This window comes from Mobula birostris, chromosome X (assembly GCF_030028105.1).
Source record: "Mobula birostris isolate sMobBir1 chromosome X, sMobBir1.hap1, whole genome shotgun sequence".
NCBI classification, from domain to species: domain Eukaryota; kingdom Metazoa; phylum Chordata; class Chondrichthyes; order Myliobatiformes; family Myliobatidae; genus Mobula; species Mobula birostris.
Genome location: NC_092402.1, coordinates 50,779,591 through 50,796,583, shown reverse-complemented (window position 1 = coordinate 50,796,583; position 16,993 = coordinate 50,779,591). Strand labels below are relative to the sequence as shown.

Below are 16,993 nucleotides of genomic sequence, written 5' to 3'. Positions count from 1 at the left end.
ACAGATTTGGGATATGGATCCCTGCGAGATCAGGGAATTGAGGGCTGTGGGCACTGGCTTAGAGGAGGAGGCTGAGATGGGTCAGCCACAGTCTTGGTGAATGGTGGGGGCAGGCCGGGAGGGCCAAATAGCCTATTATTTTCTTATGCTGAAGGCCTAGACAGATTGGTCAGCACCGAAACAGACCCTTCAGCCCAGTTGGTCCAACTAAATATTCCCAACTAAGCCAATCCCATTTGCCCACGCTTGGCCCATATCCCTCCAAACCTTTCCTATCCACGTACTTGTCAAAGTCCCTTTATATGTTAATGTACTCGCTTCAACCACTTCTCTGGCAGCTATTTCTATATATAGACCACCCTCTGGGTAAAGAAGTTGCCCTGCAAGTTCCTATTGGCTCTCCCTTCTTACCTTAAACCTGTGCCCTCTTGTTCTTGATTCCCCAACCCTTGAAAAAAACGATTCACTGTGCATTCACCCTAACTATGTACCTCATGATTTTGTACACCTCTGTCAGGTCACCCTTCATTCTCCTACACTCTGGCAAATAAAGTCCTATGTTGCTCAATCTCTCCATAACTCAGTCTGTCAAGTCCTTGTACTCAGCCTCAGCACTCGCTTCAGCTCAGTGGCATTGTTTCTATAGTAGGGCGACCAAAACTGAACGCAAGTGTGGCCTCACTAATGTCTTGTACAACTGTAACATAACATCCCCACTCCTGTACTCAGACCCTGACTGACGAAATACCTTCTTCACCATCCTGTCTACTTATGACTCTACACTCCACATTCAGTAAACCATGTACCTGTAATTCACTGTACCTGCAAGTCTCTCTGTTTTACAACATTGCCCAGGGCCTTGCTGATTACTCTGGAAATTCTGCCCTGATGTGGCTTCCCAAAAAGCCACACCTTGCACTTACCTGCAGGTGGTGTTGGGTGATTGGAACGGGTAGTTGCTGAGGCTGGGGTCAGAATGACTAGTCTCTGGTGGAGGGGCTGAGTAGCCTTGCTCTGCTGCCGTCCATGTTTGTGTGGGCAGTGAGTTTGGACTGGGTAGACTCACCAGCCTGATTCAATCCACCGAGAGGTGTTGCAGTATGGCACACTTCAATCCTGCTTAAACCTCCCTCCCCCCACTTAACCGAGAGACAGTACAATCAGATGCAGCAGAGAAACTGGTCTTTCGGCCCATTGAGTAGGTGCTGGCCGTCACCTACCCTGAACCCATTTCACTCCTCTCACCCCCCCCCCCCCCATGTTCCCACAGATTCTACCCCTCACCAACACACTGCAACCAATTAGCCTACAGACCCTGATGTCATTGCCATGTGTAAGGAAACCAGAGCACCCTTGGGAAACCCACTTGGTCACAGGGAGAATGTCCAGCTTCCAAGAACAGACACGGGCATAAAGATGAGGGCAGGCACACGCATGCCTAGACACACACTGAATATTGGATTTGGGATTGAGTCTGGGTTTACCCTCTGCACCACTGTGCTGACCGTCACAGGGTTTACTGAGTAGATTTCATATGTGACCCATTCCACCTTCCAGGAGTGACCACACCACACACAATGAGGAGGAACTGCAGGAGACAGGAGAGAAGGAAGCCTTTTTGTAAGTATAGTTTTGGCCAGAGGCAGCCACACCCAGTGAGATGGGATGGGGAGTTTATAAATCGACAGACCCCTCCGGTGGGGCAGTGAGATGGGATGGGGAGTTTATAAATCGACAGACCCCTCCGGTGGGGCAGTGAGATGGGATGGGGAGTTTATAAATCGACAGACCCCTCCGGTGGGACAGTGAGATGAGATGGGGAGTTTATAAATCGACAGACCCCTCCGGTGGGGCAGTGAGATGGGATGGGGAGTTTATAAATCGACAGACCCCTCCGGTGGGGCAGTGAGATGGGATGGGGAGTTTATAAATCGACAGACCCCTCCGGTGGGGCAGTGAGATGGGATGGGGAGTTTATAAATCGACAGACCCCTCCGGTGGGACAGTGAGATGGGATGGGGAGTTTATAAATCGACAGACCCCTCCGGTGGGACAGTGAGATGAGATGGGGAGTTTATAAATCGACAGACCCCTCCGGTGGGGCAGTGAGATGGGATGGGGAGTTTATAAATCGACAGACCCCTCCGGTGGGACAGTGAGATGGGATGGGGAGTTTATAAATCGACAGACCCCTCCGGTGGGACAGTGAGATGAGATGGGGAGTTTATAAATCGACAGACCCCTCCGGTGGGGCAGTGAGATGGGATGGGGAGTTTATAAATCGACAGACCCCTCCGGTGGGGCAGTGAGATGGGATGGGGAGTTTATAAATCGACAGACCCCTCCGGTGGGACAGTGAGATGGGATGGGGAGTTTATAAGTCGACAGACCCCTCTGGTGGGACAGGAAGTTTATGAATTGGCAGACCCCTTCAGATGGGACAGTGTTTGTACATCAATAGACACACCCCATCTCGTGTAAAAGTGTAGACAGTATGACAGAACAGGGTGTGTGTGTGTGTTTTGATGAAACCGATTACATTGACTGACTGACTGCTAACACTGGTCTCTGCACTTGCACAGCTGTATGGAGTATTTGCTGGACCATGGAGCAGATCCTTCCATACCAGACAAACAAGGTTACAGTGCAATACACTACGCTGCCTCCCATGGGAGCAAGCAAGGCCTGGAACTGGTCAGTATTCCTTTCCTGCTCTCTAACCTGAGAAAACCTGGGATTGAGCAGATCTGGTCCTGTACCCTCTGCGGTTCAGAGGAATGAGAGGAGATGTCATCGAGATGTCCGGCAGGGTGGGGACTCAACATGAAGAGTGGGGTGAGGGTATTTTTTCCTGGTTGGGGAGTTTAGAACCAGAGGTTGTGGTCTTTGAATAAGGGGCAGAGAGTTGGGGGATGAATCGTATCGACCGCTGTGTTCATTCCATTATGAAGACAGAGACCAATAGATTGCTGGATTTGAATAGGTTGGCTGTTGATAGTAGTGCTGAGGAACAGTGTCTTATTGACTCCAACATAGAACAGTATGGTGTAGGAACAGGCCCTTCAGCCCACGGTGTTGTAGCAAACTAATTAGACTAACCAAATTAATCCCTTCAGTCTACACGAGGTGCAAGGTTCCCTGAATGTAATGACACACACAGATCAATAGATTAGTGGCCCTTCGATCCACAAAGTTATATTGAACTAATTAAGCTAGTGATGTCTAATTGCACTAATTTCTTCTCCCTCAACAAGGTCCACAGTTCTTCATCCGTCTGCATATCTAAGAGCCTCTTAAACATCCCCATTGTGTCTGCCTCCACCTCCATCCCTGGCAGCACATTCCAGGCACCCACTACTCTTGTGTTTTTAAAACAAAATGCCCCATACATCTCCTTTGGACCCCACCTTAAATGCATGCCCCTCTAGTATCAGATCTAGTGTCTAGTTTCAGCGCTACGGGAGAAAGATACCAGCTGTCTACTCTGTTTATGCCTCTCATAATTCTATAACCTATCAGGTGAAGGAAGTGGTAACTGTGGAGTGGGGGTTGTGACAGTCCAACCCCCTCATTTTCTTTTTCTCTCCCCCCCCCCCCTTCCTTTCCTGGGCCCCTTCCCTCCTCTCTCTTGTTCTGGCAACTCTAAGCACCAAACTAAATTTTTGCCCTTAATGCACAGTCTGCTGAAAGAACTCTGGGTCAAGCAGCGTCTGGTCGATGGTATGGGTCGAAACCCTGCATTGGGACCTTGCAGAACTGAAATGAATTTCAATTCCTCTTCTTCTCCTGACTTCCCCCTCCATGCTGCTTGACCTGATGAGTCCCACCAGCAGGTTGTATATTGTCCGGATTCTAGCATCTGCAGTCTTGCATGTCCCTTCTGATTATCCGCCTAACCTTTTCTTCCTCAGATTATGGAGACAGCCATGGATTGCTTGAATGAAGGGGAAGGTGACTTCTTTGTGAGCCCTCTGCACTTGGCTGTAAGTAACCCAGCAAATCCCTTGTGTGAGTGATTTAGGGGTGGAGAGCTGGGCAGAGTCGATGATGGAGAGGAGAAAGTCAAGGAAAGAAGAGGGTTATGTTGAGAATCTATAATCCTGCACTTGCCACACTGGGATCGTATCCTTCTATGGTATCTCCCTCTCTCCCTCTGGTGTTTCCTCGTTCATCTTGTACCCTCTGTGCTTCACTCTTTTTTTCTCTCTCTCTCCTTTCCCTGCCTTTCACTCCCTCCTCTCCCTACCCTTCCCTAAGCCATTGACTCACCTGGTCCTGTTGAGTGTGACTTCTTGCTGACCCAGTAACCTCTGGCCCCAGGGTTGTGACCCTTGCTGACCCAGCGACCTCTAATCCAGAGGTGACCCTTCATTGACCCAGTCACCTCTCTGCCCTAACCAGGCATACAGCGGGCACCATGTGGCACTGGGTGTTCTGGTGGAGGTGCTGGGGACCCCGGATGTGAGGGACTGCGATGGACGCACACCTTTGTACGTGGCTGCCAAGCGGGGCCACACGGACTGCGTGGAAATCTTGACCCAGCACGGGGCATCTATCCTGATACCGGAAAGGCTCACCAAAGGGACACCACTGCACGCTGCAGGTGAGCCAGGGCTGGCGTGAGTGTGGCAGAGGGTGAGAGTTTGTGGGGTGAGGTGTAGGGGATGGTAAGGAAGGGAGGGAGTGAGGTTGAGGGAGGATTGGGTTGAGGGTAAAGGGATGGCTAGGGTTGGTGGTGAGAGATTGGAGGGTATGAGTGGACGAGCAGGGAGGGGCTGACGGTGGAGGGGAGTAGAAGGAGAAGGGCAAGGGGCTGGTGAGGGAAATCGGGGGTGGAGTCGGGAATGGGCATGAGGTGGAGGGGAGTGTAGGCGTGGTGGAGTGGTGGGGAGGGGATGAGGAGGCTGAGGGTTGGGAGATGAGAGTGGCTTGTGCAGTGTCTCTGTGTCAACCACTCCCTGCTCCTGTTTGAGTATCCCAGACTCTTGCCTTGGGTTCTATTGCTCTGAACAGTGCGTCATTGAGTGGACCTGCTGGAATCAGGCACAGTCCTTGAAATCGGCCTGTTGCTGCTGTGTATAATGTAGTCAGATGTGTATTTAATACTCAGTTGACCCTGCCTTCCCTCTCTCCCAATGTGGGACAGCGGCAAGTGGTCACACAGACTGCCTGCATGTGTTAATCGATAGCACTGAGGATACTGACGTATTGGACACGATGGATGCTCACGGACAGTAAGTGTGCTGTACAGACCCCTCCCTGACGTGTTCTCGGTCCTGCACAAACCCTTCCCTGACATCCTTCTCATTCCGGTTCTGGAACAGGAAATTGAATGTCTCATTTCCCCAATGTTCACACAAACTTCCCACTCTCCTTCACCCTCTACTCTGCCCCACCCACTGTACCCTCCGTGTATTTCATTCCCCTCCCCTGCCTTCCCCACTGGCCTTGCACCCTGCCCAGTTTTTCCAGCCCTCCTCTCCCACACTGCTGTCCTACCACCAACCAATCCTCTGTAGGTCAAATGAGATGTCCTGAACCCTGGCACAAGGCAGTCAAAACAGATTTCGTGACTCTGGATCCTTGTGACAGAGAATTGTCTCTATTCTATGACAATAATATCCCTGGTCACAACAATATTTATCTTCTCTTCCCCCTCTTGTACAGCTCCCTGAACCATGTCTTTCCTACAGCCCCTACTCTCATCCTCACAAAGAGCAATAATCTCAGACCTTTTGAGCAAGCTCAAGGGTTGTGACCCCTCCAGCACTACCTCTGAGATGCCCCGACCTGCCTTGCTGGCTGTCACAGCCTCTTGTCCCTGGCCACAGACCAAATGTGAATATTTAATCTACTCAGCACGACTGCTGTCTGAAATACAGTGTCTGGGTAACTACCCCTCACTGATGCATCACAATATTTGAAGCTCAGATTCTAGGTCTTCTACTTTGAGCCTTAGTCCTCGAGCAGCTGACACTTGCTGTGGATGTGGTCACCAGCAACTACAGTGGGGTCCACCAGCTCCCACATCATGCAGATACAGCACATCACCTGAGCCTGTATCGTTACTGTATTTAATTTGTTTTGATTTGGTATCTTTGTTACATAAAACTTAATACTATATATAATGAAAAAGCCTCACCTGTTCCTACCTGCTACTCACCGGTGCCTCTGCCTCCTCCCTCCAAAGCCTCATCTCTCCCCACAAGATGATGTTTTTAATCGCTCCTGCTCTGTCCAGATCCCACCCTGTCGCTCTCTCGTTCCCTCCCCAGGTATTTCCCTTTCTCTCCGAACCTCTCCGCGGCAGTTGCACTCACTCTTCCTCCTCTGGTGCTTCACCTTTCCCCACAGGACAGCTGTCATGCTGGCCGTGACGAACAGTCACGGTGAATGCATCCACCTGCTGCTGGAAAAGGGAGCATCGACCGACACTGCTGATAAACGAGGGCGGACGGCACTTCACCGAGGGGTGAGTGAGGGAGAAAGTCCTTCTGTGCTCTGTGTTTGGTGGGGTAAGGACAGGAGGAATGTGGGTGGGGGGGGGGGGGAGGGAGTTAAGTGTGCACACCCTCCACTGTCCCCAGAGTACCCTCGCCACCCCTGCCAATCCCCTACGTATGCTTTCCACCCCCGCGCGCTGTCCCCGTGTATGCTCCCCGACCCCCCTCCACTGTCTCCTGTGTACACTCCCCGCCCTCACACCGTTGTCCCCTGCATACCTTCGCCACCCCCTCGTGCCATCGCCTGCCTATGCTCCCCCCCCCCCCCCCCCCCACCATTACTGTGTACATTACCTCAATGTTTGACTTCACAAAGTTCAACATCTCACACTGGCCATCTCCCTGCCTATGAATCCCACCAGTCTATATCCTACTGAATCCGTTGACAGCCTTCCGCCCTCCCCGCACCCCTGCCAGTCCTAGGATGCAGCAGGATATAGACTGGTGGGATTTATGAACGGGGGAAGATGTCCCTTGTGAAAGCAGTGGAGGGAAGTCTCCACCAGAGACATCGACTGCTTATCTGTCTCCAAAGATGCTGCCCAACCTGCTGGAGTCCCTCCAGCATTCTGGAATCAGGCGCAGCACACAGAATATTGGAGTATCCGGCTGTGGACCCCCAACCTTGCTGCTCCCTACCCAAGATCTCTGGCACTACTTTCACACCATTGGGACCCCATACCCGGCTTCAGTGACTGCCCATACTCCCAGGACCCTCAGTACTCCCCCCTCCAGGGCAGCCTACCTGCGCAGCCTGATCTCTCTGCCCTGGAACTTCTAACTCTCCCTCCTCCCTCTAAACCTTTCATTCCCTGGATCCCCTCCTCGCCATCACTGCTGTTCCCCTCTGACACTGTATTTCCCCCTCAGGCAGTGCAGGGATGTGAGGAGGCAGTGGCAGCTCTCCTTGACCACCAGGCCTTCGCCCTCTGCCGGGACGTGAGGGGACGGACACCTTTGCACTTGGCTGCTGCCTCTGGCCACTCCACTATCCTGGAGGCTTTGCTGCAGGCAGCCTTCTCTACAGATCCGTTAGATTCCCTGCGGGATTACAGCGGTTACACACCTCTGCACTGGGCCTGTTACAAAGGTGGGTCTTCTTCCTCTCCCTCCTACCCTTCTACCCCCGCCCCCCTCCTACCCTTCTCCCCTCCATCTCCCCCCTACCCTTCTCCCCACCCCCCAGCCTCCACAGATCCATTATATTCCCATGGGATTACAGTGGTTACCCACCCCTTCACCGGTCAAATCACTTTCTTTCCCCATCCTGCCCTGTGCTACAGGTCATGAAGATTGCTTGGAAGTACTACTTGAACACGAAATGCTGTCTAACCTCGGGGGAGAGCCTTTCACTGTGTTGCACTGTGCTGTGTAAGTACTCAGTCCCGGTTCGCCTGATTCCTGGTGCCTGGAGCTGTCCCCTCAGTATCCATGTTTGTTCTGGGACAGGCACTCCCAGTCATCATCCAGACCTCAGGGTTCCTCATTCATTCCAGCCAGCTCATCCCTTCTGTTGGGGCGAATCGATTTTTGAATCTCAACTGCACATTATTCCATCAGTGCTATGGGAGTACGTCAAGAAGCAGAGAACAGCCACTTGTTCCCTCTATCCTGTCGCAACATACATTACGATACTGGCTGATACCCCCATTGCCTCTTCCATCCCACTTTTTCACAGTCCACAGTTCCTCTGATTGCTAAACATTTATCTCTCTCGTCTTTAATCCCCTCCACCACTCATAGGACTTGGGGGTGTCGTGGGAATTCCAGAGATTCTCCTCCCTCTGAGAAAAGTCCTTTAACTCAGTTACAGGGTTGGGGGTAGTTACTTCACACTGTGTCCCCTCATCAGAGACTCTTCACCTGGTGAAAACATCTCCACGTTCCCCTGTCCTAACCCTCAGGGTCTGAGATGTTTGAGTCAGGTTACCCCTCTTTCCTCTACACTCCAAACGAATGCAGGTATAATTTCTTGAGCTACACACAAAAAGTTGGAGGAACTTAGCAGGTCAGGTAACATCACGGAGGGAAATGGACATGTCAAGCCAAGACCTAGCATTTGCAGTCTGTGTCCCCATCTTGATTTCTTGAGCCACTGGTGAATTCTTCTACCAAGGTTCAGCTTGGTGACTCTCCTCTGCTTGCGTCCACTGCCCACATAAATACGGGGACTGAAACAGTGCCCAATACTGCACTGGGACCTGGGTGGGAATAACTGGCAGACTCCTCTCCCTGCCAGCCTGCATGCTTGTCCCACTCTCCAAAATTGAGGGCCTATGTGTTTGTGACTCCCAGCTTTCTCAACGAGCTGCCAGGAAGGGCGACCCTGGGGTAGTCAGGTTCCATCTCTGAGTTCGTCCCCACCCTCACTGTCTCCTCCTCCCCTCCTCCAGAATTAATGGACACGACAGGACTGCTGAGATGCTGATTGACGTTCTGGGTGCCAAGATTGTGAACAGCCAAGATGCCAAAGGAAGGTAAACAAAGATAATGGTTCTCTGGGGAGTGATGGGGGGAGCACCCACAAGGGCAATGAGGAAGGAGTGCTAAGTGGTGGGAGGGGAGGGGTGGAACAGCACTGTGGGAGGGGTGGGTGGGGGAGTTTGCTACGCGGAGCAAGTAAGGTGGTGTGTAAGTATCATGAGCCAACACTATCCACTAACTCTCTGTCCCTCCACAGAACCCCTCTGCATGCGGCCGCCTTCTCCAACCGGTTGCACTGCCTGCTACTGCTGCTCAGCCATGGGGCCCAGGTGAACGCTGTTGATCAGGCCGGGCGCACGCCGCTGATGTTCGCAGCCCAGAATGGTCACTGCAAGATTGTAGGTGAGTGGGGTGGTGACTGGGTGGGTGGCATGAAGGTGACAGTGGGGATGGGGTGTTATGGTAGTGGATGGGACAGTGAGAGTGAAGATGGAGATGAGATGGGGGGGTGGGAAGCATGTGTAGAGGTGGGTTAGGATGAGGATTGATTGTAGAGAAGTTTGAGGGTGAGAACAGGGGTGGTATAGGAGAGTGAGGGTCAGGATAGGGTGTGACTGGTGTACGGGTGAAGGTCGGAATGGGATGTTATGCTGGTGATGTGGGTGGGGATGTCGGGGTCTGCATTGAGGGTGGGGAGGTACTGTCACAGACTGTTCTGGAGACATGGGAATGTTGGTGGGGAGCATATGTGGATGGGTTCTTGGCTTCTTCCTTACACATAGTGGATGTGGACTGTATAGACTAACTCCACCTGGGCAAGTGGGGAGTGTTCCCTCACACTCCTGACCTGTAGGAGAGGGAGAAACTGCTGGGTGTCACGTGGTGAATCACTCACCACACGATCCCCAGCTCCTGACAGGGATTTAAAAGGCTGGTCCTGTTCAATAGTCAGCTAGTGTTGTAGTGGCATCCACACCGGACTTCGAGACAACTGGTCCCAGGTTCGAATCTAGCCAGCTCCTGGCACACTTTCCATCCATGCTGGGTTGAACGTTGAGCTAGTAACCGGCCTCCTTTTTTATATAAAAAAAAAAGATAAATGCTAAAGAAATGGCAAAATTGCCGCCCGATGTGCCTCAAGGCGCAAAGAAGAAGAACAAATCCTCTTCAATGGTCAGTGGTGATACCGAAGCAGTCAATGGTGGGGAACACATCTGTGGGAGCTCCATTCAATATTGTAGATGAGATTCCTACAGGGACACTGTTTACTAACAGACTGCTATGTGGATGGTGTGTTTGGTGAGTTGGCCACAGACCAGTATTTGTGGGTGGATTGGGGTGTATGGATGATGTGAAATATGATGAGGACACAGGCTTTGATTTTATTCAAACTCTTCTGTGTCTTTTACAGAGATCCTGCTTCAGAGAGCTGGTGCGGACTTGACGTTGCATGATGTCAACAAGAACACAGCTCTTCACCTGGCCTGCAGCAAGGTGGGGTGAGGGTGAGGCCGGGAGAGTGGGGGCTGGGAGCTCTGCAAATCTTGGCTGCTCTGAGGGCAAGTGGGAGTAAGGGTGGATCGGAAGGAATGGTGAGTGGGTGGGTAATCCTGACTGCTACTATAACACAAGACCCCAGCAGACACAGACACAGACAATCAGGTGGTGGATAGGGGTAGCTGAGGTTTAGGTCAGGAAGTCATGTCCTTGGATAGGATGAGCGAAGGGATGGTAACCAGGGTGGACAGGGAGGTAACAGGAAGGGAGGAAGACTCTGTGAATTGGCTGTTTGTGGACCAGGGACCCAAGTATTAGGAGTTGGAGGAATCCTCAGCAGGGTGAACCTGGAACTCTTAAGGGAGGGAGGGAATGTAACAGTGATTCTCTGTTCCTCTTCTCACAGGGCCATGAAATGTGTGCCTTGTTAATTCTTGGGCAGATCTGTGACACTGGTCTCATTAATGCAACCAACAGTACCCTTCAGATGTAAGTACAGGCTCTTCCCTGGCTCCCATTCACTTCTCCCTTCCGCAGTTCCCCTTTCTCCCCACTCACTACCCCACAATCTTTTCCTCCCACTCTACCTGTGTGATCCCCTAACCATTTCCCCCTCTGATTTCTGTTCTCTCCCCCCCCCCAATTTTTGCCCTCCCCAAAGGTGTGCCCTCCTCTTTTGAGGGAGACAGCTCCCTCCTTTTTACTCTCTACAGCCCCTCTTGATTTGGACTTCCCTCAGGCTCCTCACTCAATGGACTCCCCCCCAACCCCCCAAATCTCCCCCTGGAGCCATAACCTTCCCACATCTCGCTGACTGTCCATCTCTGGTGACCAGAATTGGGCATGGTGATCTAGTCTGGTGCTGGGACTGGCTCCACCACCCCCTCCCTCTCTCTTTTCCAGCTCATCCCCGTCTTGCCCCCTTGTCCCCGCCCCAACACTACTCTGAGGTTAAAGCCCCCTTGACTTGTTGGCAGACGACCATGGGATCCCCCATCCCTGACTTAAAGCCATCCTTCACTTCTCACTCCCCCACCCCTTGACAGAGGACCCACCCTCCCAACAGGACCCATTCCTTACCCCCTCTCCTCTGGGTTAAAGTCCCCTTCACCTCTTGGCCACTATCCCAATGACAAATGACAGTGGATCACACATCTCTGCTTCCCACACACCCCCCCCCCACTTTGTTAGAGCCACCCGTCACCTCTTGCTCTCCGTCTTGTTGGCAGCAACAGTGGGTCTTACAAATCACCATCTCCCCTTACCGCCACCCTTCACCTTTCACCGCCTCTCCCATTGACAGGCCTCTCCACATCGCAGCTCGGAACGGGATGTCCTCTGTGGTCCAAGCCCTCCTCAACCGAGGGGCAACTGTGCTGGCTGTGGATGGGGAGGGTGAGTGCTGCCTTGGGGTGGGGGGGGGGAGGGTTTGAGTGCGGGGGTGGGGGACCTCTGGATCTCTCCCCTTGGGAGCTCATTTAATTCAGGGAACTGTACGTTCAAAGGCGTTGAGGGACACATTGGGGGCGGGTGGTGGGGAAGATCGGGGGGTGCGGCGGATGCATGCAGACAACTGGGGCTGAGGGAGAAGAATGGGCAAGCAGGAACAAGGAGCTGAATGGCTTCCAGCCAAGTTCCCCTGGATCCCATGCCTCCTGACTTTCTGAATGAGGCTACCATGGGGAACTTATCTATGCCTTACTGAAATCCATATACACTGCATTCACTTCATCAATGTGCTTTGTCACTTCCGCAAAGAATTCAGTCAGGCTCATGAGGCATGACCTGCCCTCACAAAGCCATGTTGACTATCCCTAATCAGACTCTGCTCTTCCAAATATTCATAAATCCTGTTTCTTAACAATCTTCTCACCACTGAAGTAAGATTCACTTGGTTTATAATTCCCAGGATTATCCCCATTACCTTTCCTGAGCAAAGGAACAAATTTTTCCATCCTTCAATCTTCTGATACGATTGTAGCCAGTGAGAACACAAAGATCATTGTCAACGCCCCAGCAGTCTCTTCCCTTATGTCATGTAGTAGCCTGGGGAATATCCTGTCTGGTCCCGGGGACTTACCTATTCTAATGTTTATCAGAAACTCCCAACACATCCTTTTTCTTAACATCACCGTGCTCCAGCACGTTAGCAAGTTCTATGCCTATCTCACTGTTGTCTAAGTCCCTCTCACTGGTGAGTACTGAGGCAAAGTATTCATTAAGGACCTTCCCATTTCAAGGACCTTCCCATTTCTGACTATAGGCACTCATTTATCCCCAGTTGGTCCTGCCCTCACTCTAGTCATCCTCCTGTTCTTCGCATACATGTAGAACGCTTCAGGATTTTCCTTAACCCTATTTGCCAAGGCCTTCTCATGCCACCTTCTAGCTCTCCTAAGTTCCTTGAGATCCTTCCTAGCTGCCTTATTAATTCTCAGGAGCCCTGTCAGACTTTGGCTTCATGAACCTTCTGCCACCTTCGTCCTCTTGACTAGATGTTCCACATCTCTTGTCAACCATAGTTCCTTCACCCTGCCATCCTTTGCCTGCATTAATGGAACAAACCTATTCTGAATCCCGTGCAAGTGCTCTCTAAGCAGCTTCCACTCTGCATTTCCGAATACATCTCCTTCCTATTTATCATCCCAAGTTCCTGCCTAATGCCATTGTAACTAGTCCCAATTAACTGCTTTTGCATACCTTTGGCTCCTATCCCTCTCCAAGGTTATGGTAAAGGTCAGGGAGTTGGGGTCACTGTCTCCGATACGCTTACCAACCAAGAGATCTGATACCTGACCTGATTAATTGCCAGCACCAGATCCGGAATGGCCTCTCCTCTGATTGGCCTTTCTACATATTGCGTCAGGAATCCTTCCTGCATACACCTAATAAATTCTGTCCCATCTAAACCTTTTGCACTAAGGAAGTACCAACCAATATTAGGGAAGTTGAAATCACCCATGGCAACAACCATTATTTTACACTTTTCCAAAATCTGCCTCATGATCTGTTCTCTGTTGCCATGGGGTCGGGTTGGGGGTTGGTCAATGGAATACTCCCAAATAGAAGTGATTGCTCCTTTCCTGTTTCTGACTTCCACCCACTATCCCTGATTAGCAACGTCACTGCCCCACCTCTTTTATCTCCCTCCTTGTCCCTACTGAAACACAAATCTGTTCAGCAGACATTCGTGCCCTTGTGACAGCTGAGCGTCAGTAATGGCAGCGACATCATAGTCCCATACTACAAGTTCATCACCTTTGTTCCTGGTATATCTTGCATTAACATAGAGGCATTTCAACGCATCCAACTAACTGCAATGATGCCAAATCCACTGCCCATCCTTCCTCAGTGTCTCTACATACTGCTCCGTTCTCTAACCTATCGCTCTGGTTCCCATCCAACTGCCAAACTAGTATAAACCCTCCCCAACAGCTCTAGTAAATCTGCTCAGAACTTTTGGTGTAACCGGTCTCTCTTTACAGGTCATATCTTCCCAAGAAGATATCCCAACGATCCATATATCAGAAACCCTGCTCCCTGCACCAATTCTTCAGCCACACATTCATCTGCCAAATCATCCTTTTCTTACCCTACCTGGCGTATGCACAAGCAGCAATCTAGAAATTACTAACATGGAGGTCCTGCTTTTCAGCTCCCTACCTAGCTCTGTATATTCTCTCTTCAGGACCTCATCCCTTTTCCTGCGTCTGTCATTGCTACCAGTATGTTCCACGACTTCTGGCTGCTCACCCTCCCCCTTAAGAGTGCTGTGGACGCAATCCAAGACACCCTGGCACCTGGGAGGCAACTTACCATCTTGGTGTCTTGTTCATGTCCTGTTTCCCTCAACATTGAATCCCCTATCAGTACTACACTCCTCTACTACCCCTTTCCCTTCGGAGCTAGAGATGCACTTGGTGTCAGAGAACTGGCTGCTGTGGCTTTCCCCTGGTAGGTCATTGCATCCCCCCCCCCCCCCCCCCAACAGTACCCAAAGTGATATACATGTTATTGAAGGGAACAGCCACAGGGGTACTCTGCACTGATCCCCTTCTCCCTCTTGACAAATCACCCAGCTGCCTCCTGCAACTTGAGTGTTGCTCCCTATAACTCCTGTCTATCAACCCTTTATTCTCTTGAATGATCCGCAAATCATTCCATAATGTCTGTTAGGAGCTGCAGCCAGATGCACTTCTTGAAGGTATAGTCATTAGAGACCCTGACTTCCCACATTCTGCAAGAGGAACACACCACTACCCTGACTGTTATTCCCATTGCTCTAACTATGCAATAAGTACATGAAAAAGAATTTATCAGTTGATCAACAAGACTGTTTCCTGCTCTCATTCTTCTTGTTGGGACATGGGCAGGGGCTGCAGTCCCTGGGAGAAACCTATGGGGTCACAGGGAGAGCTGGCACAGTCATGATGGGCTGAATGTCAGTCACAGAGTCTGTGATGGTATCTGCGCTAGACCCAGTGTGACCTTGTCTTTGTGTTTCCTCCCTTCTCTCCCTCCTCCCCCTCTCCCCTGTTCTCTCTTGTTCTCTCTCCTCTCCCCCACCCCCAAACCCCAGGACACACTCCTGCTCTGGCCTGTGCCCCCAACAAAGACGTGGCCGACTGCCTGGCACTGATCCTGGCCACTATGAAGCCTTTCCCCTCCAAGGACAGCGTCAGCTCATTGGGCCTGAACCTGTTGAAGAACTGTGGCATTCTGGCCAAAGCTGTGTCCTGTGACCAAGTCAGCGGCTTCGGGGCCAGTCCACTGGGCCTGGACTCTTGTTACCCTGAGTGATGGGGTGGGAGGGGGGAGGGGAGCAGAGGCGATGGCAGGGGCAGTAACTCCATGCACTGAGGCCCTTGTTTTAACTATTCAGGAGTTTACAGAGCAGGTTCCCTTGCCCAGCATCACCCAATTCCCCTTGCCACCCGTGGCCACATGCTCCCCTTGCCGCCTGACCCCCACCATCTCCACCACCATCCTTCCTATTGACCACCTCAGCACAGGTCTGTGTGAAGCAGATGAAGCCCACGGACATTTCAACAGGCAGGGAACAAAGCTGTACTAAAGTGTGTGCATGTGTGTGTATGTGTGTCCTGACGTTACCCACAGACTGTCTTCGTGTGTTCTGAAACTGACACCAAAGAGTGTGTGTGTGAGCAAGTGTGTATGCACTGCTGTCCGCTCCATTAGCCCTCTCCGCTCCTCCCATCTCTGTTCCAGAGTTTGGGGGTAGACGGAGGGCCCTCCAGGGTGTGGGGCATAAGAGGAATTTTGGAGAGGATGGGGGCATCAGGGGTGAAGGGGTTTTAGAGGGTGTCAGAGGTACGTCCAGGAGGGAATAAAAGGGGTGTTGGAGGTGTTACTTACCTGGGGTCACTGAATGATTGAATGTCCCCTCCCACCAGCCCCCGGACTTTGAATGATAACCCCCCCTTGCATTTCTGCACCATAACCCTCACTGATCCACACTCTCAGTGTTGGTCCTGGGATCCCTGACTGTGACCTCCTCGGGCTTTGAATGACCTATGAAGGTGAACATAGTACCCTCCCCTCAGTTGACCAAACCCCCCCCCCCCCCGCCCCGTCCAAGCACTTGCTTCATCGACGAGCACTTTTACTTCCTGGGTGGGGGGCTGGGGAACAGTGGAAGCTTGAGACACTGCCACTGTACACAGTGGATAATGCAAAGACAGGCACACCCTGATGCGTTGCCCAAATATAATTACTGACCTGAGCCATAATGTCTGTAGACATAACATCGCATGTACTGTATGGTGAGGATGGGTTGTTGTGTGTCAGTGAAAATGCAACGTGTATCTGTGTGAGACTCTCACTTGCTGTTTTGTTGCAGTGTGTTTGTAAATTAAACCTGGTGTTACACTTCAGTGAAGGATGTGTGAGTGAGAGAGCACAGTGAGGGGTGTGTGAGAGAGGGCGATTGTGAATTAGAGGTGTTAAATTTCAGTGTGTGTGAGGGGAGAGCAGCTGTGAATTACACCTGCTATATTCCACTATATATGTATGTGTGTGTGTGTGTGTGTGTGTGTGTGTGTGAGAGAGAGAGGAAGACGGGGGGTGGGGGTGAAGAGAGGAGAGATGCAAGTGAAAGTTTTTTTGGGATATGACTATAGTTAACATTATACTGAAGGATTATCGAGAGTTACATCTGGTGTAGATATTGCATTCAAGGTGTATGTGTCAGGTAGAGGGAGAAGCAGCAGAGATTGTGTGAGGGCGAAAGATTGAGACAGTGAGTGTGAATGACTGTGAGTGATAGTGTTTGCTCTGATGTACTTTGATCTGCCGAGGTTTCACTGCACATGAACCTCCTCATGCCTAGCACTAACCCACTGCATGTGCTGCCCACTTCTCCATGTGCGGTCAGTTGCTGGCATGCAGTGTGGGGCCAGTGGGTGGAGTGTACTTCTGAGCTAACACGCTGCCAGTATTGATGTGACCACTTGTGTGTGTGTGTGTGTGTGTGTGTGTGTGTGTGTGTGTGTGTAGCAACAGCTCAACAAGTTTGCAATATACCCAGTTATGGTACTGGGGATTTTTTT

General features: G+C 51.3%; 1 protein-coding gene across 1 annotated transcript; it reads left to right on the top strand.

The window, feature by feature from the left end:
* The first annotated feature begins 1,535 nt into the window (after nt 1-1,535).
* On the top strand, nt 1,536-16,946 carry LOC140191758 (serine/threonine-protein phosphatase 6 regulatory ankyrin repeat subunit C-like). The gene is made up of 14 exons (XM_072249469.1): nt 1,536-1,620; nt 2,583-2,694; nt 3,912-3,983; nt 4,402-4,603; nt 5,147-5,234; nt 6,355-6,472; nt 7,374-7,593; nt 7,787-7,874; nt 8,897-8,980; nt 9,184-9,329; nt 10,339-10,421; nt 10,831-10,913; nt 11,728-11,819; nt 15,004-16,946. Exons 2-14 carry the CDS (start codon nt 2,587-2,589, stop codon nt 15,222-15,224), a joined length of 1,605 nt encoding a protein of 534 aa, XP_072105570.1. The 5' UTR covers nt 1,536-1,620; nt 2,583-2,586; the 3' UTR covers nt 15,225-16,946.
* The last annotated feature ends 47 nt before the right edge of the window (nt 16,947-16,993 follow it).